This window comes from Physella acuta, unplaced genomic scaffold (assembly GCF_028476545.2).
Source record: "Physella acuta isolate Inbredline_101_S28 unplaced genomic scaffold, ASM2847654v3 ptg001408l, whole genome shotgun sequence".
Lineage (NCBI taxonomy): Eukaryota > Metazoa > Mollusca > Gastropoda > Physidae > Physella > Physella acuta.
Window position 1 is genome coordinate 13,349 of NW_026732923.1, and position 25,745 is coordinate 39,093.

Here is a 25,745-nt window from a genome sequence, read left to right on the forward strand (position 1 = left end):
GCCACTGACTAACCTCATAGATGAAGATCTTGCCACTGACTGACCTCATAGATGAAGATCTTGCCACTGACTCACTTCATAGATGAAGATCTTGCCACTGACTCACCTCATAGATGAAGATCTTGCCACTGACTCACCACATAGATGAAGATCTTGCCACTGACTCACCTCATAGATGAAGATCTTGCCACTGACTCACCTCATAGATGAAGATCTTTCCGCTGGCACCGCTGACGATGAACTGGCAGTTGTCCGTCAGAAAGTCAGCACCGGTCAGGCTGTTGTTGACCTTGACCAACAGCTGTCTCAGGCCCTTGGTCAGGTTGTAGATGGCCGCCGTCCCGTCCACACTGGTAGAGATGAACATCTTGTCGTCGTCTGACACCTGGGGGTGGGGTGGGGGGCAGTGTAGTCAGTGTTTCTTCCAGACTTTTTTCTCCGGGGGGGGGGGGGGGGGCACTTGAAATTTTCGGGGGGGGGGGGGCGGTAAACTTTCTTCGGGGGGGGGGGGGGAGACACTGTTAAAAGCCTGGAAGAAACTCTGCAGGTAGTCAAGCCAGTTCTTCTTCCAGACATTAGACATTATATCTGGGGGGGGGGGGGGGGGGCATTGGCATTTCCACATTCTGGGCCAAAGTAGATATTTTTTTCTATACAAATTGACAATAGCATTTTACCGGAAGTACCAACCTGTAACCGGAAGTGATTAAAAAAAACTTAAATCTACAAGGAATTGATACACTAGGGCAATGGCGTCCAGTGTTTCTTTCAGAATGTTTTATCCGGGGTGGGGGGGGGGGGCAATTACAATTTTCGTAAGGGGGGGGGGGGCGGACTAAAATTTCCGGGAGGGGGGGGGGGGTGGCGGACACTACTAAAGAGATATATTTTCTATATAAATTCCCACCACCCATCCCCGAAGAGATGCTTGAAAGAAACTCTGATGACGTCTCAAGGAGGTCGCACTAAGTGACAACATTTACGGGTGACACCTAATCGTAAATTTTACCGGCAAAACAATATTTTATCGAGATAACTTGATAATAAATTCGTTGAGAAGGTGAAACCAAAGGGAAAATTCTGTCTCTGCCCTACAAGAGATGTAAATTAATTGTTTGCCATTTTTTTACATGAAGACCCAAGCTCTGGACAACCGCGTCTGCTAAAAAATTTTTGAATGCATTTTTCTAACTTAGATATTTCATTACACCGAGCAATGGTTTCTATTAGACAATTGTTTCATGAATGGATGTGCCGCTAGCTTCGCCCTCTAAATTCTCCACCAGGTCAAGCTATTTTTAGCAAGCAGATCAAAGTAGCCTCCCTTACTGTGGTAGGAAAAATGAATCGAGCGTTACCCTGATGGATGTGATCGGTCCTGATTGGTCCAGCATCGTGTACAGCAGAAGGCCTTGGTGCAGCTTCTTACATCTGCTGTCAAGGTCAGTCACCAGACGCCAGACGCGGCACTGGGCGTCGTTACCGCCGGTGACAAGTAGGTCAGAGGTCGAGGTCAAGGACAGAGCCGTCACAGCCTGAAGAGAAAAGAAAAAGGTACTTTACAATTGAGGCTATTTTTTTTTTTTTTACTTTTTCGATGATTTCAAGCATTGGTGTGCTGTTTTTGTGGATACTGAGAAAAGGAAATATGTTACACACGTACTCAGTCATAGGGATTGCCAGTGTTTCTTCGGGGGGCGGTCAAATTTAGTCCGCCGCCCTCGCAAAAGTTTCAAGTGCACCCCTCCCCCCAGAGTTTCTTTCAGGCATCTCTTCATTACAGCAAACCTTACCCAGACTCCTGCACGCCCATCACCAACAGAGTTTCTTCTACCGCCCCCACGAACGAAATGAAATTTATATAATTTATATAGAAAATATATACTTTTAACAGGTGTCCGCCCCCCCCCCCCCCCCCCCGAAGAAAGTTGACCGCCCCCCCGAAAATTTCAAGTGCCCCCCGGAGAAAAAGGTCTGGAAGAAACACTGCCTCCCCCACCCTCGGATAATAAAATCTGAAGGAAAAACTGGGGACATCTTCTGTTACAAGACGCCGGTATGATCTTCTAGACCAGGTAGACGTTTTGATCTGGGACAGTGGGGTAAGGTTGGGGGATGTGGGGTGGATTTTACGACTAATTCATGCCTACACCACTCAACTAAGATAAAGTAACGATCTGGAAAACGGTTCAAAGAAGTCTAGTCAGTTCTGCTCTGATTATTTTGTCAGTAGAACAAGTGTTAGGGTGAGGTTTAGTTTTTAGGTTAATGTTTAGGTAGAATTTGGATTTGGACAGGGTAATTCGGATGATACCAGATTTGAAAAAAAAATACGCTTTTTCCATCTTCTTCATCCTTAATTTTTGTGTTGGAAGGGATCCCTTTCAACACAATTAAGTACACGTGTCAACTGGTTATGCGCCATTGAGGCCATTGACTCCGATTTCAGACTGCTTTTCTTTTTGGATTTGCTTCCATAGCCTTTGTCCAACCAAGAACAAACTACAAGGCAGCAGTTGTTCTCGAGACTTTTCAGTTTAGCAACCATGAGCTTTACCGACTCGACCACGCCGACCCCTTCATGCGCTTTTCATACTAACCTATTTCTTAGTAAAGAATCGATATGGTAACCTCTTTAAGGAAATCGATACCATCTCCATACCTGTTTTTGTGAAGAATCGATACGGTACACCTCCCTCAGTCCCAGGCCCGTGGGTTCGAACCCCAGGATGATGGTCTCGCCGTTGTCCCAGCCCGTGAAGATGTTGGTACCGTCGTGGCTGAGGGCGACCACGTGACAGTTCCGGTTGGCCCGGAAGTACCTGCGTACCTCGAGCATGATCTTCAGGTTAAACACGCGCACCTGTGTGGACAGGTGAAAACAATCTCTGTCTGATTTCTTAAACTCCAGACTCTAATTCCTATCTAATTTGAGCTTCTTTACAGTAGTGTGAGTTTCTTAATTTTTTTATTTTTTTTTGATGATGTGGAAATTGTTTTCGAAAAAGTATTAGCGTTTGTCATTTCACTTTGCGAGGAAGGGGGGGGGGAGGAGGGAGTAGGTGGAAGTTTATAAACACCGTCATGTAGTTTCAGACGATAATTTTTACTACAGATCTGTCACACGTTATAATAAAACGCCAGAACCACCCCCTACTCCCATGCTCTAGAATTACACCAGATAGTTCCACCGCATCTTTACAAACAACCATAATAAAAAAATAATTGCCTTTTATAACTTTACTTTGGGAAAGACAACATCATAAATGCTTCATCAATTTTTTCTACAATTTCTCAAAGTACGGCATAGTTGCCTAAGTATAAACCGACCTTCTACCTTGCCACTGCCGTCATTTTTAAACGACACCCACCCCCCTCCAACCCCTTATGTTCATAGTACTAGTCACCCATTAGTTGAGCTATTTAATGACGATAATGTCAATTTCAAACTGATCATTAATACCTTAACATCGCAAATACGGTTAACTAATCACGTGTAATATACATCTTTAATCATAACATTTATAAAGATCTATGTCAGCAGCTAATTTAGGCAACAATCTGTCTGATATAAGTGATTTAAGAATGTCCACTACACCAATCTGTCTAAATATGAGAATGTCCACTACACCAATCTGTCTAAATATGAGAATGTCCACTACACCAATCTGTCTAAATATGAGAATGTCCACTACACCAATCTGTCTAAATATGAGAATGTCCACTACACCAATCTGTCTAAATATGAGAATGTCCACTACACCAATCTGTCTAAATATGAGAATGTCCACTACACCAATCTGTCTAAATATGAGAATGTCCACTACACCAATCTGTCTAGATATGAGAATGTCCACTACACCAATCTGTCTAATTGTGAGAATGTCCACTACACCAATCTGTCTAAATATGAGAATGTCCACTACACCAATCTGTCTAAATATGAGAATGTCCACTACACCAATCTGTCTAAATATGAGAATGTCCACTACACCAATCTGTCTAAATGTGAACATGTCCACTACACCAATCTGTCTAAACGTGAGCACGACCACGATGCAGCACGTGCCGATGTACTCACGTTCTCAAACTCCCCCACCACCATCAGCTCGTCTGTTGCCCGCGGGAACGTGATGGAATTGACAGGCCTGTTACTGCTGGTACGGACCAGCTCTGCCGTCCACTTGGCCAGGCTGAACCTGTAGATCTGGCAGTTCTTGGTGCCGATGTAGAACTGGTGCCCCACCCCCACCTTTGCTGAAACACAAACAGTGCTAGTCAGTTCTGGCAGTTCTTGGTGCCGATGTAGAACTGGTGCCCTACCCCGACCTTCGCTGCAAGACGACAGATAGTGTTAGTCAGAGTTTCATAGCTGCTACAGGTAAGCGTGCTCTATAAAATTATTGCCCAAATGGCGATTCATAAATTACTTGCCCCAGACTACGAACACCTAGGCCCAGACTACCTGCACCTTGCCCCAGAATACGAACACACTTTCTCAGACTGCGAACATCTTGACCCCCTACTATGAACACCCTGCCCCAGACAACGAACACCCTGCCCCAGACTACGAACACCCTGCCCCAGACTACGAACATGTTGCAGGAGACAATGAACAACCTGCCACTGACAACGAACACCCTGCCCCATACAACGAACACCCTGCCCCAGACTACGAACATGTTGCAGGACAATGAACACTCTGCCCCAGACTAAAACACCCAGACCCAGGCTACGAACACCCTGACCTAAACTACGAATACCCTACCCCTGACTACGAACAATCCTGTCCCAGTTTACAAACACCCTGTCCCAGACTACGAACACCACCAGAAAACTCACAGATGGATGTGATGGCCGAGGAGTCTCTATCACTGGACCACATCTTGAAGCCTTTGTACGGCACCATTTTCCCTGCCGCCTAGACATTGGACACAGATACAGAGACACTTGTAAACATAGACACTTGTAGACATAGACACTTGTAAACATAGACACTTGAAGCCTTTATACGGCACCATTTTCCCTGCCGCCTAGACATGGAACACAGATATATAGACACTTGTAAACATTTTCCCTGCCGCCTAGACATTAGACACAGATACATAGACACTTGTAAACATAGACACTTGTAAACAGACATTTGTAAAAAAAAGACACACACATAAACACTAATAAATTTAGGCATTAGTCAACATAGACCCTTTATACAAATGTAAACATAGACACTTTTATACGAATACACATGTAAAAATAGACACAAGTAAAAGAAAAGACTTTAGAAAACATTGATACTAAGACATAGACATCTGTAAGCATAGACACTTAAGGTCTTAGGCATTTATAAATAGACACTTTTAAACATAATTATGCATTTACGTTTTAAAACAAATATTTCCAACAATAATTTTAAACACAACGGTCAAAGGTTTTCTGCAGAACAATATTGTCAGTTGTCATTAAAAAATGGGTTGAGCTCAATACAGAGCGCCATTATGAGATTGTCCCAGAATGTCAAGCTGTCTAGGACTCACCGAGTTTCCCTTGACGAAGGACATGGTCAGTGTGTAGTAGCCCATCTTACACTCCCCCGTCCCCACCAGTAGACAGAAGACGTTGTCGTCCAGCATACGTGTGTAGCTCAGGCTTGTGATGCCAGAACTCAGCTGTTTAGTGGGGACCTAGGTGAGACAAGTTGTTTAGTGGGGACACGTTGTTTAGTGGGGGCCTGGGTGAGACAAGCTGTTTAGTGGGGACCTGGGTAAGACAAGTTGTTTAGTGGGGACCTGGGTAAGACAAGTTGTTTAGTGGGGACAAGTTGTCTAGTGGGGACCTGGGTGAGACAAGTTGTTTAGTGGGGACCTGGGTAAGACAAGTTGTTTAGTGGGGACAAGTTGTCTAGTGGGGACCTGGGTGAGACAAGTTGTTTAGTGGGGACCTGGGTAAGACAAGTTGTTCAGTGGGGACAACTTGATTAGTGGGGACCTGGGTAAGACAAGTTGTTTAGTGGGGACCTGGGTAAGACAACTTGTTTAGTGGGGACCTGGTTAAGACAAGTTGTTTAGTGGGGACAAGTTGTCTAGTGGGGACCTGGGTGAGACAAGTTGTTTAGTGGGGACCTGAGTAAGACAAGTTATTTAGTGGGGACAACTTGTTTAGTGGGGACCTGGGTAAGACAAGTTATTTAGTGGGGACAACTTGTTTAGTGGGGACCTGGGTAAGACAAGTTGTTTAGTGGGGACATGAGACAAGTTGTTTAGTAGGGACCTGAGACAAGTTGTTTAGTGGGAACCTGGGTAAGACAAGTTGTTTAGTGGGGACCTGGGTAAGACAACTTGTTTAGTGGGGACCTGGGTAAGACAAGTTATTTAGTGGGGACAACTTGATTAGTGAGGACCTGGGTAAGACAAGTTGTTTAGTGGGGACCTGGGTAAGACAACTTGTTTAGTGGGGACCTGGGTAAGACAAGTTGTTTAGTGGGGACAAGTTGTCTAGTGGGGACCTGGGTAAGACAAGTTGTTTAGTGCGGACCTGGGTAAGACAACTTGTTTAGTGGGGACCTGGGTAAGACAAGTTGTTTAGTGGGGACAAGTTGTCTAGTGGGGACCTGGGTGAGACAAGTTGTTTAGTGGGGACCTGGGTAAGACAACTTGTTTAGTGGGGACCTGGGTAAGACAAGTTGTTTAGTGGGGACAAGTTGTCTAGTGGGGACCTGGGTGAGACAAGTTGTTTAGTGGGGACCTGGGTAAGACAAGTTGTTTAGTGGGGACAACTTGTTTAGTGGGGACCTGGGTAAGACAAGTTTTTTAGTGCGGACCTGGGTAAGACAACTTGTTTAGTAGGGACCTGGGTAAGACAAGTTGTTTAGTGGGGACAAGTTGTCTAGTGGGGACCTGGTTAAGACAAGTTGTTTAGTGGTGACAAGTTGTTTAGTGGGGACCTGGGTAAGACAAGTTTTTTAGTGCGGACCTGGGTAAGACAAGTTGTTTAGTGGGAACCTGGGTAAGACAAGTTGTTTAGTGCGGACCTGGGTAAGACAACTTGTTTAGTGGGGACCTGGGTAAGACAAGTTATTTAGTGGGGACAACTTGTTTAGTGGGGACCTGGGTAAGACAAGTTGTTTAGTGGGGACATGAGACAAGTTGTTTAGTAGGGACCTGAGACAAGTTGTTTAGTGGGGACCTGGGTAAGACAAGTTGTTTAGTGGGGACCTGGGTAAGACAAGTTGTTTAGTGGGGACCTGGTTAAGACAAGTTGTTTAGTGGGGGCATGGGTTAGACAAGCTGTTTAGTGGGGACCTGGTTAAGACAAGTTGTTTAGTGGGGGCATGGGTTAGACAAGCTGTTTAGTGGGGACCTGGGTAAGACAACTTGTTTAGTGGGGACCTGGGTAAGACAAGTTATTTAGTGGGGACAACTTGATTAGTGGGGACCTGGGTAAGACAAGTTGTTTAGTGGGGACCTGGGTAAGACAACTTGTTTAGTGGGGACCTGGGTAAGACAAGTTGTTTAGTGGGGACAAGTTGTCTAGTGGGGACCTGGGTAAGACAACTTGTTTAGTGGGGACGTGGGTAAGACAAGTTGTCTAGTGGGGGCCTGTGTGAGACAAGTTGTTTAGTGGGGACCTGGGTAAAACAAGTTGTTTAGTGGGGACCTGGCTAAGACAAGTTGTTTAGTGGGGACCTGGGTAAGACAAGTTGTCTTGTGGGGACCTGGGTAAGACAACTTGTTTAGTAGGGACCTGAAACAAGTTGTTTAGTGGGGACCTGGGTAAGACAAGTTGTTTAGTGGGGACCTGGGTAAGACGAGTTGTTTAGTGGGGACCTGGGTAAGACAAGTTGTTCAGTGGGGACAAGTTGTTTAGTGGGGACCTGGGTTAGACAAGTTGTTTAGTGGGGACCTGGGTAAGACAAGTTGTTTAGTGGGGACAAGTTGTTTAGTGGGGACCTGGGTAAGACAAGTTGTTTAGTGGGGACCTGGGTAAGACAACTTGTTTAGTGGGGACAAGTTGTTTAGTGGGGACCTGGGTAAGACAAGTTGTTTAGTGGGGACCTGGGTAAGACAACTTGTTTAGTGGGGACAAGTTGTTTAGTGGGGACCTGGGTAAGACAAGTTGTTTAGTGGGGACCTGGGTAAGACAACTTGTTTAGTGGGGACCTGGGTAAGACAAGCTGTTTAGTGGGGACCTGGGTAAGACAAGTTGTTTAGTGGGGACAAGTTGTTTAGTGGGGACCTGGGTAAGACAACTTGTTTAGTGGGGACCTGGGTAAGACAAGTTGTTTAGTGGGGACCTGGGTAAGACAAGTTGTGTAGTGGGGACCTGGGTAAGACAAGTTGTTTAGTGGGGACCTGGGTAAGACAAGTTGTTTAGTGGGGACCTGGGTAAGACAAGTTGTTTAGTGGGGACCTGGGTAAGACAAGTTGTTTAGTGGGGACAAGTTGTTTAGTGGGGACAAGTTGTCTAGTGGTGACAAGTTGTTTAGTGGGGACCTGGGTAAGACAAGTTGTTTAGTGGGGACCTGGGTAAGACAAGTTGTTTAGTGGGGACCTGGTTAAGACAAGTTGTTTAGTGCGGACCTGGGTAAGACAACTTGTTTAGTGGGGACCTGGGTAAGACAAGTTATTTAGTGGGGACAACTTGTTTAGTGGGGACCTGGGTAAGACAAGTTGTTTAGTGGGGACATGAGACAAGTTGTTTAGTAGGGACCTGAGACAAGTTGTTTAGTGGGGACCTGGGTAAGACAAGTTGTTTAGTGGGGACCTGGGTAAGACAAGTTGTTTAGTGGGGACCTGGTTAAGACAAGTTGTTTAGTGGGGGCATGGGTTAGACAAGCTGTTTAGTGGGGACCTGGTTAAGACAAGTTGTTTAGTGGGGGCATGGGTTAGACAAGCTGTTTAGTGGGGACCTGGGTAAGACAACTTGTTTAGTGGGGACCTGGGTAAGACAAGTTATTTAGTGGGGACAACTTGATTAGTGGGGACCTGGGTAAGACAAGTTGTTTAGTGGGGACCTGGGTAAGACAACTTGTTTAGTGGGGACCTGGGTAAGACAAGTTGTTTAGTGGGGACAAGTTGTCTAGTGGGGACCTGGGTAAGACAACTTGTTTAGTGGGGACGTGGGTAAGACAAGTTGTCTAGTGGGGGCCTGTGTGAGACAAGTTGTTTAGTGGGGACCTGGGTAAAACAAGTTGTTTAGTGGGGACCTGGCTAAGACAAGTTGTTTAGTGGGGACCTGGGTAAGACAAGTTGTCTTGTGGGGACCTGGGTAAGACAACTTGTTTAGTAGGGACCTGAAACAAGTTGTTTAGTGGGGACCTGGGTAAGACAAGTTGTTTAGTGGGGACCTGGGTAAGACGAGTTGTTTAGTGGGGACCTGGGTAAGACAAGTTGTTCAGTGGGGACAAGTTGTTTAGTGGGGACCTGGGTAAGACACGTTGTTTAGTGGGGACCTGGGTTAGACAAGTTGTTTAGTGGGGACCTGGGTAAGACAAGTTGTTTAGTGGGGACAAGTTGTTTAGTGGGGACCTGGGTAAGACAAGTTGTTTAGTGGGGACCTGGGTAAGACAACTTGTTTAGTGGGGACAAGTTGTTTAGTGGGGACCTGGGTAAGACAAGTTGTTTAGTGGGGACCTGGGTAAGACAACTTGTTTAGTGGGGACAAGTTGTTTAGTGGGGACCTGGGTAAGACAAGTTGTTTAGTGGGGACCTGGGTAAGACAACTTGTTTAGTGGGGACCTGGGTAAGACAAGCTGTTTAGTGGGGACCTGGGTAAGACAAGTTGTTTAGTGGGGACAAGTTGTTTAGTGGGGACCTGGGTAAGACAACTTGTTTAGTGGGGACCTGGGTAAGACAAGTTGTTTAGTGGGGACCTGGGTAAGACAAGTTGTGTAGTGGGGACCTGGGTAAGACAAGTTGTTTAGTGGGGACCTGGGTAAGACAAGTTGTTTAGTGGGGACCTGGGTAAGACAAGTTGTTTAGTGGGGACCTGGGTAAGACAAGTTGTTTAGTGGGGACAAGTTGTTTAGTGGGGACAAGTTGTCTAGTGGTGACAAGTTGTTTAGTGGGGACCTGGGTAAGACAAGTTGTTTAGTGGGGACCTGGGTAAGACAAGTTGTTTAGTGGGGACCTGGTTAAGACAAGTTGTTTAGTGCGGACCTGGGTAAGACAACTTGTTTAGTGGGGACCTGGGTAAGACAAGTTATTTAGTGGGGACAACTTGTTTAGTGGGGACCTGGGTAAGACAAGTTGTTTAGTGGGGACCTGGGTAAGACAAGTTGTTTAGTGGGACAAGTTTTCTAGTGGTGACAAGTTGTTTAGTGGGGACCTGAGTAAGACAACTTGTTTAGTGGGGACCTGGGTAAGACAAGTTGTTTAGTGGGGACCTGGGTAAGACAAGTTGTTTAGTGGGGACAAGTTGTCTAGTGGGGACAAGTTGTCTAGTGGGGACCTGGGTAAGACAAGTTGTTTAGTGGGGACCTGGGTAAGACAACTTGTTTAGTGGGGACCTGGGTAAGACAAGTTGTCTAGTGGGGACAAGTTGTCTAGTGGGGACCTGGGTAAGACAAGTTGTTTAGTGGGGACCTGGGTAAGACAAGTTGTTTAGTGGGGACAAGTTGTCTAGTGGGGACAAGTTGTCTAGTGGGGACCTGGGTAAGACAAGTTGTTTAGTGGGGACCTGGGTAAGACAACTTGTTTAGTGGGGACAAGTTGTTTAGTGGGGACAAGTTGTTTAGTGGGGACCTGGGTAAGACAAGTTGTTTAGTGGAACCTGGGTAAGACAAGTTGTTTAGTTTGGACAAGTTGTTTAGTGGGGACCTGGGTAAGATAAGCTGTTTAGTGGGGACCTGGGTAAGACAATTTGTTTAGTGGGGACGTTGGTAAGACAAGTTGTTTAGTGGGGACCTGGGTAAGACAAGTTGTTTAGTGGGGACAAGTTGTTTAGTTGGGACCTGGGTAAGACAAGCTGTTTAGTGGCGACCTGGGTAAGACAAGTTGTTTAGTGGGTACCTGGGTAAGACAAGTTGTTTAGTGGGGACCTGGGTAAGACAAGTTGTTTAGTGGGGACCTGGGTAAGACAAGTTGTTTAGTGGGTACCTGGGTAAGACAAGTTGTTTAGTGGGGACCTGGGTAAGACAAGTTGTTTAGTGGGGACCTGGGTAAGACAAGTTGTTTAGTGGGGACAAGATGTTTAGTGGGGACCTGGGTAAGACAAGTTGTTTAGTGGGGACCTGGGTAAGACAAGTTGTTTAGTGGGGACCTGGGTAAGACAAACTGTTAGGATCTGACTTTCCAACTCACCACACACTGAAGAGCTCCCCCAGTTCCATGAAACACCATGATGTCACCGGATGTTGTCCCGCACACAATGATGGGAAACTTTGAGCTCTCGTAATCAATTATCTAAAGATTTTACATCAGATTTCATAAACAATTATAAATATACTCAAATTACACAAAACTGGATAACTTAAAACTTTTAAAATAACTTATGCGCCACTTAAAATAACTACATCGCAAACACTGAAACATAGACAGATGAAGTAAGAGTAAGAGCCCTATGACCTCTGACCTCCATACAGATGATGACCCTGGAGAGGGCGTGAAACCGGAACTCGATGTGATCCAGCGTCCTCTCGTTGATGTTGTACGTCCAGATCCTACCGTAGCTGTCGCCGGCTGGGGACAAGAACATCAGATCACGTGACTCCCGTCCACTTTCAACCTTTCACATTCCACTCGAGCAGTTCAATTATTTGTTTACTTAGACATGGGGCTGTATACAGAGGACACCTCAAAAAGCCGGTTTGCTGTTTTAAATCCTTCTATTATACACACAATTTACCGACCAATTTACAAATGAAAATAATTTAAACTTTACCACAACAGCTATTCTAGCGAACTTTGCTTAGCAAAGACTTAAAATTATAGCTCTTTAAACACGACCTTGATTTAAGCAAGAACTTTGTTTGTTAAACCTAAAAACTTGAGTTGCTAAACTATTAATTTGTATTTGAATCGTCCACAAAGATAAATTTCGACAAGTTTCATTTAGATTTGAAGTCATACCCAGAGATATCAACCTCACACACCCATCTGATAATTTATCGAAAGCTAATTTTCTGAAAGCCATAACCTTCAAGTCTTTTGCACGGACGCTGTTAAATCCCAAAGCAATCAGACAAAAGCCTAGTACCCCCTCCTCCCCTTAAGGTACGCCACTGGTTGAGGAAGAAGTGAAACCTAACCACTGACCTGAAGAGGCAAAGACCGACCCGTTGATCTTAGAGGCAGCCACGCAGCTCTACCCATCCCCCAACAACTACACCCACACAACGTGTAACCTAACCACTGACTCGAAGCAAAGAGTGACTCGTTGATCTTGAAGGCAGCCACGCAGCTCTACCCCCTCCCCCACCCCTAGCTACACCACATGATGTGTAACCTAACCACTGACCTGAGGCATAGAGCGACTCGTTGATCTTGGAGGCAGCCACGCAGCCCTACCCCCTCCCCCACCCCTAGCTACACCACATGATGTGTAACCTAACCACTGACTCGAAGCAAAGAGTGACTCGTTGATCTTGAAGGCAGCCACGCAGCCCTCTTACCTCACCCCCACCCCACCCCTAGCTACACCACACAACATGTAACCTAACCACTGACCTGAAGCAAAGAGCGACTCGTTGATCTTGGAGGCAGCGACGCAGCCCTACCCCTAGCTACACCACACAACATGTAACCTAACCACTGACCTGAAGCAAAGAGCGACTCGTTGATCTTGGAGGCAGCGACGCAGCCCTACCCCTAGCTTCACCACACAACATGTAACCTAACCACTGACCTGAAGCAAAGAGCGACTCGTTGATCTTGGAGGCAGCGACGCAGCCCTACCCCTAGCTTCACCACACAACATGTAACCTAACCACTGACCTGAAGCAAAGAGCGACTCGTTGATCTTAGAGGCAGCGACGCAGCCCTACCCCTCCCCCTACACACCCACACACATCCCAAACTACACCCACACAACGTGTACCCTAACAACTGACCCGAAGCAAAGAGCGACTCGTTGATCTTAGAGGCAGCGACGCAGCCCTACCCCTCCCCCTACACACCCACACACATCCCAAACTACACCCACACAACGTGTACCCTAACAACTGACCCGAAGCAAAGAGCGACTCGTTGATCTTAGAGGCAGCGACGCAGCCCTACCCCTCCCCCTACACACCCACACACATCCCAAACTACACCCACACAACATGTAACCTAACCACTGACCCGAGGCAAAGAGCGACTCGTTGATCTTGGAGGCAGCGACGCAGTGCATGATGCCGGAGCGTTTGAGCGTGGCCACCTTGCCGCAGACCGGCTTCCGCTCCAGCACGCTCCACACGGCGATCGTCTCGTCGTCCTGCCCGCCCAGGGAGATCAGGTGCTTGTTGGTGCAGGTGAAGGTCAAGGCTTCCACTTTCGTCTGGGTGGGGCGGGGGGGGGGGGGGGGGGGGAGGGGGGAAGAAATCATTAGTCATGCAACATTTTAAGGCAACTCTGAAGTTTTCTAAAACCTGAAGTTTCAACTTGTTCTCAGTGTTTTGACAGTTTTTAGTATTGTCACATGACAAAGTTGGGTGTCATCTTGTCAGTTGTGTCACATGACCAGTGTCACATGACCCAGTCAGTAGTGTCACATGACCCAGTCAGTAGTGTCACATGACCCAGTCAGTAGTGTCACATGATCCAGTCAGTAGTGTCACATGACCCAGTCAGTAGTGTCACATGACCCAGTCAGTAGTGTCACATGACCCAGTCAGTAGTGTCACATGACCCAGTCAGTAGTGTCACATGACCCCGTCAGTAGTGTCACATGACCCAGTCAGTAGTGTCACATGACCCAGTCAGTAGTGTCACATGACCCAGTCAGTAGTGTCACATGACCCCGTCAGTAGTGTCACATGATCCAGTCAGTAGTGTCACATGACCCAGTCAGTAGTGTCACATGACCCAGTCAGTAGTGTCACATGACCCAGTCAGTAGTGTCACATAACCCCAGTCAGTAGTGTCACATGACCCAGTCAGTAGTGTCACATGACCCAGTCAGTAGTGTCATATGACCCAGTCAGTAGTGTCACATGACCCAGTCAGTAGTGTCACATAACCCCAGTCAGTAGTGTCACATGACCCAGTCAGTAGTGTCACATGACCCAGTCAGTAGTGTCACATGACCCAGTCCGTAGTGTCACATGACCCAGTAGTGTCACATGACCCAGTCCGTAGTGTCACATGACCCAGTCAGTAGTGTCACATGACCCAGTCCGTAGTGTCACATGACCCAGTCAGTAGTGTCACATGACCCAGTCAGTAGTGCCACATGACCCAGTCTGTATCATCACGTGACTCACCTTATGTAACGCCCACTCCATCAGCTTCTGCTTGCTGCACCAGTCCCACATGATGATGGGTGCCTTACTCTCGTGTGAGATCAACTGACCACTGGCCAGAAACTGACCGTCATGCGACAGAGCCAGGGCAGTGATCATGCTTAAAACCAAGTCAAAACGTCACTACACATATCGAATAGAACTGTTGTACTATCACAACCAACCACATGATATATCCCTAATCCCTTTCCACGACCGTTATATCTCTACCTTACCCCCACCCCCCATTACTGACATACTTGCAAATGCTAGATTACCCCCACATCTTTACCCTCACAGGTCTAACCAACCAACCCACACACTAGATTACCCCCACATCTTTACCCTCACAGCTCTAACCAACCAACCCACACACTAGATTACCCCCACATCTTTACCCTCACAGCTCTAACCAACCAACCCACACACTAGATTACCCCCACATCTTTACCCTCACAGCTCTAACCAACCAACCCACACACTAGATTACCCCCACATCTTTACCCTCACAGCTCTAACCAACCAACCCACACACTAGATTACCCCCACATCTTTACCCTCACAGCTCTAACCAACCAACCCACACACTAGATTACCCCCACATCTTTACCCTCACAGCTCTAACCAACCAACCCACACACTAGATTACCCCCACATCTTTACCCTCACAGCTCTAACCAACCAACCCACACACTAGATTACCCCCACATCTTTACCCTCACAGCTCTAACCAACCAACCCACACACTAGATTACCCCCACATCTTTACCCTCACAGCTCTAACCAACCAACCCACACACTAGATTACCCCCACATCTGTACCCTCACAGCTCTAACCAACCAACCCACACACTAGATTACCCCCACATCTTTACCCTCACAGCTCTAACCAACCAACCCACACACTAGATTACCCTCACATCTTTACCCTCACAGCTCTAACCAACCAACCCACACACTAGATTACCCCCACATCTTTACCCTCACAGCTCTAACCAACCAACCCACACACTAGATTACCCCCACATCTTTACCCTCACAGCTCTAACCAACCAACCCACACACTAGATTACCCCCACATCTTTACCCTCACAGCTCTAACCAACCAACCCACACACTAGATTACCCCCACATCTTTACCCTCACAGCTCTAACCAACCAACCCACACACTAGATTACCTCCACATCTTTACCCTCACAGCTCTAACCAACCCACACACTAGATTACCCCCACATCTTTACCCTCACAGCTCTAACCAACCAACCCACACACTAGATTACCCCCACATCTTTACCCTCACAGCTCTAACCAACCAACCCACACACTAGATTACCCTCACATCTTTACCCTCACAGCTCTAACCAACCAACCCACACACTAGATTACCCCCACATCTTAACCCTCACAGCTCTGACCAACCAACCCACACACTAGATTACCCTCACATCTTTACCCTCACAGCTCTAACCAACCAACCCACACACTAGATTACCCCCACATCTTTACCCTCACAGCTCTAACCAACCAACCCACACACTAGATTACCCCCACATCTTTACCCTCACAGGTCTAACCAACCAACCCACACACTAGATTACCCCCACATCTTTACCCTCACAGCTCTAACCAACCAACCCACACACTAGATTACCCCCACATCTTTACCCTCACAGGTCTAACCAACCAACCCACACACTAGATTACCCCCACATCTTTACCCTCACAGCTCTGACAAACCAACCCACACACTAGACACACCCACACCCTAACACTCAAAATCCACCGTTTCCCTGATATACATCACTAAACTTGCTCTTCCCACTTTCAAAAGCACCTACACAGCCTTAATACCCCACAGCCCTGATATACCCCACATTCCTGATATATACCCACACCCCAGACATACTGCCGCACCCCTAGTATAACTCCACACCCACCCCTGATATAGCCTCACCCCTGCTATACACCTGTACCTCTGCCATACCCCAACACCTTTAATATATCTAAAAACCTCTGAAATACATCCTCACCACTGGTATATCCCCCACACCCCTATACCCCACACCCCTATACACCTATACACCCACACCCCTATACCCCACACCCATATATCCCCACACCCATATATCCCCACACCTCTATACCCCACACCCCTATACCCCCACACCCCTATACCCCCACACACCTATACCCCACACACCTATACCCCACACCCCTATACCTCCACACCCCTATACCCCACACCCCTATACCCCCACACCCCTATACCCCCACACCCCTATATCCCCACACCCCTATATCCCCACACCCCTATATCCCCACACCCCTATACCCCACACCCCTATATCCCCACACCCCTATACCCCCACACCCCTATACCCCACACCACTATACCCCACACCCCACACCCCTATACCCCCACACCCCTATACCCCCACACCCCTATACCCCCACACCCCTATACCCCCACACCCCTATACCCCACACCCCTATACCCCCACACCCCCACACCCCTATACCCCCACACCCCTATACCCCCACACCCATATACCCCCACACCTCTATACCCCCACACCCCTATACCCCCACACCCATATACCCCCACACCTCTATACCCCCACACCTCTATACCCCCACACCCCTATACCCCCACACCCCTATACCCACACCCCTATCCCCCCCCCCACCCCTGACTTACTTCGTATGCCCTGTAAGAATCTGTTGTGCCCCCGTCTTAGGTCCCACCAGCTCCTCTATAACGATGTTGTGACCTACAGGGTAAATGACCTGTTGACCTGTTGTGTGGATGATCAAGCCACATCGGACCTGGTCAGGAAATCAAACACAAACTTAACACCTAACCCACGTGACTTTACAAACAAAATCTTGTCTGACCCAAAAAATGTTAATGTCCTGCCTTAACTCTGGATAGAGGTTCTAGAATGTTTTACCTAACTTATGATACGCGGTCAGTTTAATTAGTTACAAACTTAAACATTTAAAAAGTAACGTACATCTCTTTACTGTTTTATTATTTTATTATTGTATACATATTTTTGATACACAAGATCTCCTGACTGTGGTCCTTCTATAGCTATAGTTACCAGACACTAACTCCCAACGATACAGCCGCAACCAGTACCTAATGTACACTGTAGTGTCTACATCTTCACAACAGCGAGTCTACCGCCCCCCCCCACCCCGAACGAAATGGAATTTATAATTTATATATACTTTATTTATATATACATTTAACAGTGTCAGCCCCCCCCCCACCCCCCTCCGGAGAAAAAAGTCTGGAAGAAACACTGACGGCAATAGGTTTATTTAAAGAAAAATTGCGGCAAGTTGTGCAGCACGATCTTCTAATTCCCACCAGCAACTAAATTTGGATTTGTATCGGAGCACAGTGGCGTCACATAGTAAGGGTGGAGAGTGCGGCCTGCACCGGGTGGCATCATTTACGGGTGACACCATTACAAAGAAACAACTTAAAATTTAATTTTAAAAACTGTATAATTCAGTTAAGATAACAGCATAGTAAGCAAAACAGGGTGATAAGAAAAAAGTAAATGCAAAAATTGTTTGATGGGCGGATAGGGATGGAAGAGGGGGGTGCGGTGGGAGGGAGGCTGCAACTCTCAGTTACAGTACCCGGTGACACCCAACCAAGTGACGCCACTGTCTGAGCCCAAAGTTAAATACAATCTGCGAGTACAACAACATCCAACAACATCCAGCAACATCCAACAACATCCAGCAACATCCAGCAACATCCAACAACATCCAGCAACATCCAGCAACATCCAACAACATCCAGCAACATCCAACAACATCCAACAACATCCAGCAACATCCAACAACATCCAGCAACATCCAGCAACATCCAACAACATCCAGCAACATCCAACAACATCCAGCAACATCCAGCAACATCCAACAACATCCAGCAACATCCAACAACATCCAGCAACATCCAGCAACATCCAACAACATCCAGCAACATCCAGCAACATCCAGCAACATCCAGCAACATCCAACAACATCCAACAACAGCCAGCAACATCCAAAAACATCCAGCAACATCCAGCAACATCCAACCACAACCACGACATCTCACCTCCCCATTGAAGCCCAACACCTGTCGCAGGTTCAAGTTGCAGACGTCACCTTTAGGGCAGGGCTGGCGCTCACATCCGCTGTCCTGGTGCTTCAGGAGGAAAGGCTGCATACACCTCGCCGCCATCTTGGTTGCCCTGGAGATAGACACAACAAATCATGGACTAAATCAAAGGCTGCATACACCTCGCCGCCATCTTGGTTGCCCTGGAAACACACACAACAAATCATGGACTAAATCAAAGGCTGCATACACCTCGCCGCCATCTTGGTTGCCCTGGAGATAGACACAACAAATCATGGACTAAACCAAAGGCTGCATACACCTCGCCACCATCTTGGTTGCCCTGGAGATAGACACAACAAATCATGGACTAAATCAGGATTAGAGGCGGATCAGGATTAGAGGCGGATCAGGATTAGAGGCGGATCAGGATTAGAGGCGGATCAGGATTAGAGTCGGATCAGGATTAGAGGCGGATCAGGATTAGAGGCGGATCAGGATTAGAGGCGGATCAGGATTAGAGGCGGATCAGGATTAGAGGCGGATCAGGATTAGAGTCGGGATTAAGTATGTGGTCACTGTTATTGGTAGGAGAATGGTTGTAATGATACCTAGAGTTAATGCTAACGCTAGATTACGTTGGCGGTACTATTAACTTTACAGACTTTCTGATTTTTGTCATTGGAAAAACTTTAGTCACATTTAAAAAAAAATAATCAAACCAAACATAGACGCAAGAGCTCCAATTATGACATATACTTTATAATATTTATGCCGAAAAAATGTATTTAGTTAATGTTTTAAAAAACTAAAGCAAATAAAATTGTCAACATGTATATAGCCAATTAAAATTTATTAAACATTCTTATTCCAAAATACAATAAATCTAAATTATGTATTGTTGTTTGAGTCCTCAGTAAAGTAAAGTAAAGTAAAGCTTCCCTTTCAAACCTGACGGTCTATGGGGCAAGTGAAGTAGAGTTCACTTGTTTCTGTGACCTCGGCATATGAAGAGATAGTGTGGTCAGCACTATGCCCAGCCGCCTTTACTTTCCCTAACGTGAGTTAGGTACCCATCAGAGTTGGGTGGACTCAGGGACGGTCTACTGACTCGAACCCGGATTCGAACTCGAGACTAACGGGTTAGCAGTCCAGCTCTCTACCGCTAGTTGAGTCCTTAGTAATAATCTTCCATTACTCCAATGCACATCAATGAAAACAACGACTGAGGTAGTGTTTGAGCCAGCGCATCTTTATTTGTATAGTGTAGTAGCGACAGCAACAATAGATTTGCCCAAATTCTTCCGCCATTTTAACACCGATAGATCTAGATCAAGATATAGAATATTATAAAGATCTAGATCTAGATTCTAGATCTAGATCTACTCGATATAGATATAGATCTAGATCTAGATAAATATTATTGTATGATATTTCAGAATCAAACTTAAAATTAAAAACTACAACTTAGAACAAGTTTCTCGTTTTAAGGTTAATTAATATAAAGTCTTTAAAATGTACACATATTTGGCGTACACTTTGAAAGATGGTTTAACCTAACATAAAAAAAATCGCTTACAATTTCTTTCAGAATTTTTATTTTCCGTGAATAAACAAACAAGCAGTGTTAGCATTCAACCGGATGTTGATTTTGTTCACTACGTCACTATGGAGCGTTTTTGCTCAGAGAGTATGTCGAGTTAATGGAAATAAAAGTTCTTGTTTAAACCACAGCTGGTAGCACCTCCCTGAACCGGAAAACATAGTTTTGCAATTTTGTCCGTATGTCTGAGTGTGTGTATGTGTATATCTGTAAACACGATAACTTGGGTACCGTTACAGCTAGGTTGATGCAGTTTCTTACAGGCATCTCTTGGGGGGGGGGGGGGCTAAGCCCCCCGAAGAAAGTCTACCGCCCCCCCTCACACACACACACACACACACACACACCATCAGAGATCATGCACAATTTAGTTCATTAGTTTAAATAATGTAGTTAGTACTGAGTTTCTTTCAGCATCTCTTCGGCGCAGCCCCCCCCCTCCCCTCCCATCCCCAGGAATAAAGTCTACCGCCCCCCCCCCCACCCCTTTTTGTATGCGTTAAAAAAAAATTAAATATGATTTAGCTAGTGGCCGCCCCCTCCCACCCGCAATTTAAGAGCGAAACATTGCGTTTTTATTGCACTGACGAGGACAGCAAGTGTGTTTACAATTGTTCAAAAAAGCAGGTAGCATTATATAGCGGTTTATTTGTACCTGTAGCAGGCGTACTCGTTCTCATGGCAATCACATTTCTGGCACCCTGCAGGGTACCAGGACTCACCAGGTTTGTCACCATCTGGACATTCACCTGTGTATGCATACGTCGTTGGTGACATCATGTGATATTGGTAAAGGTAAGGTTAAATCTGGCTCTATGGCGAACGTGAATAAATAAATATATATATATATATATATATATATATATATATATATATATATATATATATATATATATATATATATATATATATATATATATATATATATATATATATATATATATATGCTATATATAGCCTGATTAGTTTTCTTCGCAGTTACGTATTAAGTAGCTAGCTGAGTACAATGAGATTTCTTGGTTAGTAAGCCGTTTGGTGTAAAGTGTAGTATATATATATATATATATATATATATATATATATATATATATATATATATATATATATATATATATACATACATATATATATATATACATACATATATATATATATATATATATATATATATATATATATATATATATATATATATATGTGTATGTGTATGTGTATGTGTATGTGTATGTGTATGTGTATGTGTATGTGTATGTGTGTATGTGTGTCTGTGTAGTGTTCTAGACGTATAGATCATTAGATCGTTAGTGTAATGTGTAGTGTTCTAGTGTTCTAGTGTTCTGGATGTGCAGCTCATAAGCTCGTTGATATAAATGTGTTGTGCTCCTGACATATAGCTCATTAGATCGTTGATATAAATGTGTTGTGCTCCAGACATATAGCTCATTAGATCGTTGCCTGGTCTCCAAGTTTCTCCAGGACAAACATAAATCTACAGAGCTACATCTTACTGCTAGAACTGAACAGAAAAAAATATCATAACCGGTCGTCCACTTTTCTCTGCTATATTCAAATGTTTCTTTTATGAGCAAACAGTAAAATTTCTTACTCTGAACTCCATGTGTATAAAGTTGTAGGCTACAAGGCTTGCTATAATCCGGAACAGTTGAACAAGCATTTTCTATTGTTATAGATTTTATTTTGTTATAGAGATTTTCTATTGTCATAGAGATTTTCTATTATTAAAGATATTTTATTGTGTTAGAAAGAATAAAGATCATGTAGCTAGTAAAAGAAACATTAATATTGTTATACAATAAATTTAACTTCGTTCAACTTTCCATTAAACTTAAAAGATAAGCATCGTTTAAACAGGGTCATTTTTTTCTCTGAATAATTAGTTTTTCTTAGTCAAAATATATTTCTATTTTTATTATCCACTAAAACAGACTTAAAAAAAAAACAGTAGCTAAAAAGATTGTATGAAATCAAATCTAAAATCGATTAATTGGCCAGACTTGCCTTTTCAAATCAGTCCGTGAATTCTAACAACTACACACCAGTGCTGTGTTATTTCTCTCTGTTCAAATTTAAACTAATACTTGACTCAGGGGCGGACCTTGATTAAAAATGTATAGAGTGCAGGTTGACGACTGTGTCAGAAAGTATTTTATAGAGAGACGGCAGTGCACGGTTTTAAAGTGTGTCGTCCTCATCATTTGAAGGTGTGAGTTGTGTGTGTGTGTGTGTGGGTGTTTTGTCGTTTCAGAAATATGTTAGCTGCTCTGTTTTTAAAAACATATTGGGCTGTGTTTTTTAAAATTCCAATTACCGTGAATAAAAGTCTTTAAAAAAAATCGTTCATAAACCATGCCATGTAATATTGACCAAATCTCCCACACTTCTGGGGTCGGCGTGGTCAAGTCGGTAAAGCTCATGGTTGCTTAACCGAAAGTCTCGAGTTCGAACCCTCGGGCAGATGAGGCTCGCTAGACATCTCCAAAATCAAACAACTGCTGCCTTGTAGTTTGTTCTTGGTTGGACAAAGGCTATGGAAGCATAACCAGTTGACACGTATCCTTAATTTGTGGTCGAGTCGGCAAAAGCTCATGGTCGATAAATTCGAAAAAAAGTCTCGAGTTCAAACCCTCTGGCAGATAAGGCTCGATCCCTTCCAACACTAAAATTAAGAAATCAGAAGAAGAAGACCCACACTTCAAGCTTTCATTCAATCCAGACTTTTCTTTTTAATATACGCCACACAATTTTACCACCCTACCTTTTTAAAATAAGAAATACAAAATCCCGCCCCCCCCCTTCCCTCTAAAACACGAGCATTATCATGTATTAATCTCCAAATCTTTTAAAAAACACAACTGAACTATCCACTACAGCACCAACTGGTAGAAATCGACAAGTGTGTCTGACAAATACAAAAGATCCCTCTATTACATTCAATAAGAAAGAACGTTGTCCATAGAAGCTAACATTATACAACTGCATTTTTTCTTTACTATATATTGGACATACCTAACATAATCAGCATTGTGTCCGTAACAGTAGAACGCATCGTCAGAGGCGTAGCGACCCTTTCCGGCGCCCGGGGACAAACTTTCAGTCTGCCCCCCCCCCCTATATTTGTTATATTTATAATGCAAAACTGCAGCTAAAATGAGGTTTTAATTTTTTTCCAACCTATTTTGGTGCCCCTTAGGGTCGGCGCCCGGGGACATATGTAGCCCCCCCCCCCTTGCTACGCCTCTGCGCATCGTGTTGTATATAATTGAAACGAACATGTAACATGTTTTTGTTAATGTATGCAACTATTAAGGCTTAACATTCCATAGCAGCAATTCGTTTCTATCTCCGAGCATAAGGTACTTTTTTATTCTGACAAGTTGAGTGTAAAGATACAAGTTCCACAACTACCCATTCAACATCAGTGTTTCTTCCAGACTTTTTTTCTCCGGGGGTGCACCTGACATTTTCGGAGGGGGGGGGGTGGACTAAAATTTCCGGGGGGGGGGGGGCGGACATTGTTAAAAGTATATATTTTCTATATAAATTCCATTTTGTTCGGGGGAGAGGAGGGTGTGGCGTCGCCCCCCCCCCCCCCGAAGAGATGCCTGGACGAAACTCTGATCATCATTTGACTGGGTTATCTAAGAGGATGTGTTAAAGTTGTATCCTCTTGGATGTACTGAGCAACTCTGTGCTAGCTGACCACTAGCTGACCACTAGCTGACCACTAGCTGACCACTAGCTGACCACTTGCTGACCACTAGCTGACCACTAGCTGACCACTAGCTGACCACTAGTTGACCACTTTGTTGATTGGGTAGGTCACGTGACTGGCCGTTGCTGGGGCGAGTTGATGTCCCAGGTACTCCTTATAGGACGTCCCATATTCTCTCTATTTGACGTCCCGTGTTCTCTCTATAGGACATCCCATATTCTATCTATAGGACCTCCCTTGGACGTCCCACGTTCTTTTTTATAGCATACCATGTTCTTTGTATATGACGTCCAATACTTTGTTTATCCAACGTCCCTTGTACTCTACATACGGTCCCATGTTTTCTCTATACGATTTCCCGTTTTCTCTCTATATGACGTCCAATGATCTCTTTATAAGGCATACCACGTTTTTAGTTTATGACGTAAAATAGTATATTTACATGACGTCCCATGTACTTTCTATACGACGTCCCAAGTTATCTCTACATAACGTCCTTTGTTCTCTCTTTGTGACGTCCCATATTTTCTATTTACGGCGTCTTTTGTAGTTTATATGACGCTTATGTTTTCTCCATGGAGACGTTTATGTCGGTCTTGTGTCACAACATGGATGGGTTCTCGTGATTGTCCCATTGAACGAAGCCTACACCGACCACAAAAGCACTAAGCATGGTGGCCATTCACCCACATTAACTAACGCCCTCTCCTGCCACTGCTATCATATTTCTTTTCTGTTATCTTCTAAAAAGTAACTCTACCACACCTCGATTTCACGTTGTGATTTTCAGGATGACTCCCAGTTTTTTCTTAGCTGTGTTGTTAACAAGTCATCCAAATACAAGCTACGTACAAAACATAATTTAGGGGGAATAACTAAAAAGACTTGACACATTTACTAAAACCCGCTCAGGGGAAAGAACTTGCAATGTTTAACATGCCTAACTCCATGGACTTAAATGAAACATTTTTCAAAGTAACATGATAAACATTCTTAGTTTTAAGCAATAAAAAATCTAATTTGTTTACTTATGTGATCCAAACTAAAGTATTCGTTCAAATTAATATATCTCTTAAATATGAAATTCACTCAGTTTTGTAAGCAAAAGTAAAAGCTTGTAGAATAAATTAAAATAGAAAAGCCAACTCTGTCACTATATTTCATTGCCAGTCCTGGAAGCGTGTTTGATTTGCACTATTCTTTACATTATCCAGAAAGAGATACACACCTCAACCCCCCCCCCCCCCACTCAACCGGACTGGCGGATATTTCAAGGTAGCGTGCCTCATTGCCAAGGGTCATTTTTTTGTCATGGAAAGTTTTGGAATGATAAATCAGTATGTGTATTACAGAGACACCTCTCCCACGGTCGTTTCTATTTCTGTCCATGGGTGGCTACAGTGTGAACTTTTGACACCGCAGCACACTAAACTAAGCAGTCAAGAGAAACCTAGTTTGCACACCTTATTTTAATCTAGTTCTTATGCCATTTTATTTTCTCCATTTGATTATTATATATGCAATTGATGTTCATTGTTCATGTCTTTGATGTTGTGTAAAATCTATCAAATATATTATTATTACTGATTTAAATGTTTAAAACAATTGAATTAATAAAAAAAAATTAAAAAAAAAACTGTTTGAGGACTGTATAGATATAGATGTTTGAAAGGGAAGAATGTTTGCTTTGATGTGTCTCATTGTAATAACATAACTTTTCCGATTGCTTAAAATTTGTATAATTTTAATTCTCGGTAATCCCAATTTTTTTCCAGCTCTACTTAAAAACCCAAATTCCACCCCCCCTCCCGTCCCCTCTGCCCACCACGCACATCGAAAAAAAAATCCCTTGAATCATCATTTAATTAC

The 25,745-nt window shown here is 44.5% G+C and overlaps 1 protein-coding gene across 1 annotated transcript; it reads right to left on the reverse strand.

Moving 5' to 3' along the window:
• Positions 1-169: 169 nt before the first annotated feature.
• LOC131927484 (cilia- and flagella-associated protein 52-like) lies at positions 170-20,187 on the reverse strand. Its single transcript, XM_059283154.1, has 13 exons — positions 20,120-20,187; positions 18,538-18,673; positions 17,116-17,243; positions 14,399-14,537; positions 13,278-13,473; positions 11,569-11,675; positions 11,298-11,399; positions 5,535-5,681; positions 4,843-4,921; positions 4,082-4,257; positions 2,663-2,863; positions 1,359-1,535; positions 170-385 (listed from the first exon to the last, which is right to left on the reverse strand). Exons 2-13 carry the CDS (start codon positions 18,661-18,663, stop codon positions 170-172), a joined length of 1,794 nt encoding a protein of 597 aa, XP_059139137.1. The 5' UTR covers positions 18,664-18,673; positions 20,120-20,187.
• Between the last annotated feature and the right edge of the window lie 5,558 nt (positions 20,188-25,745).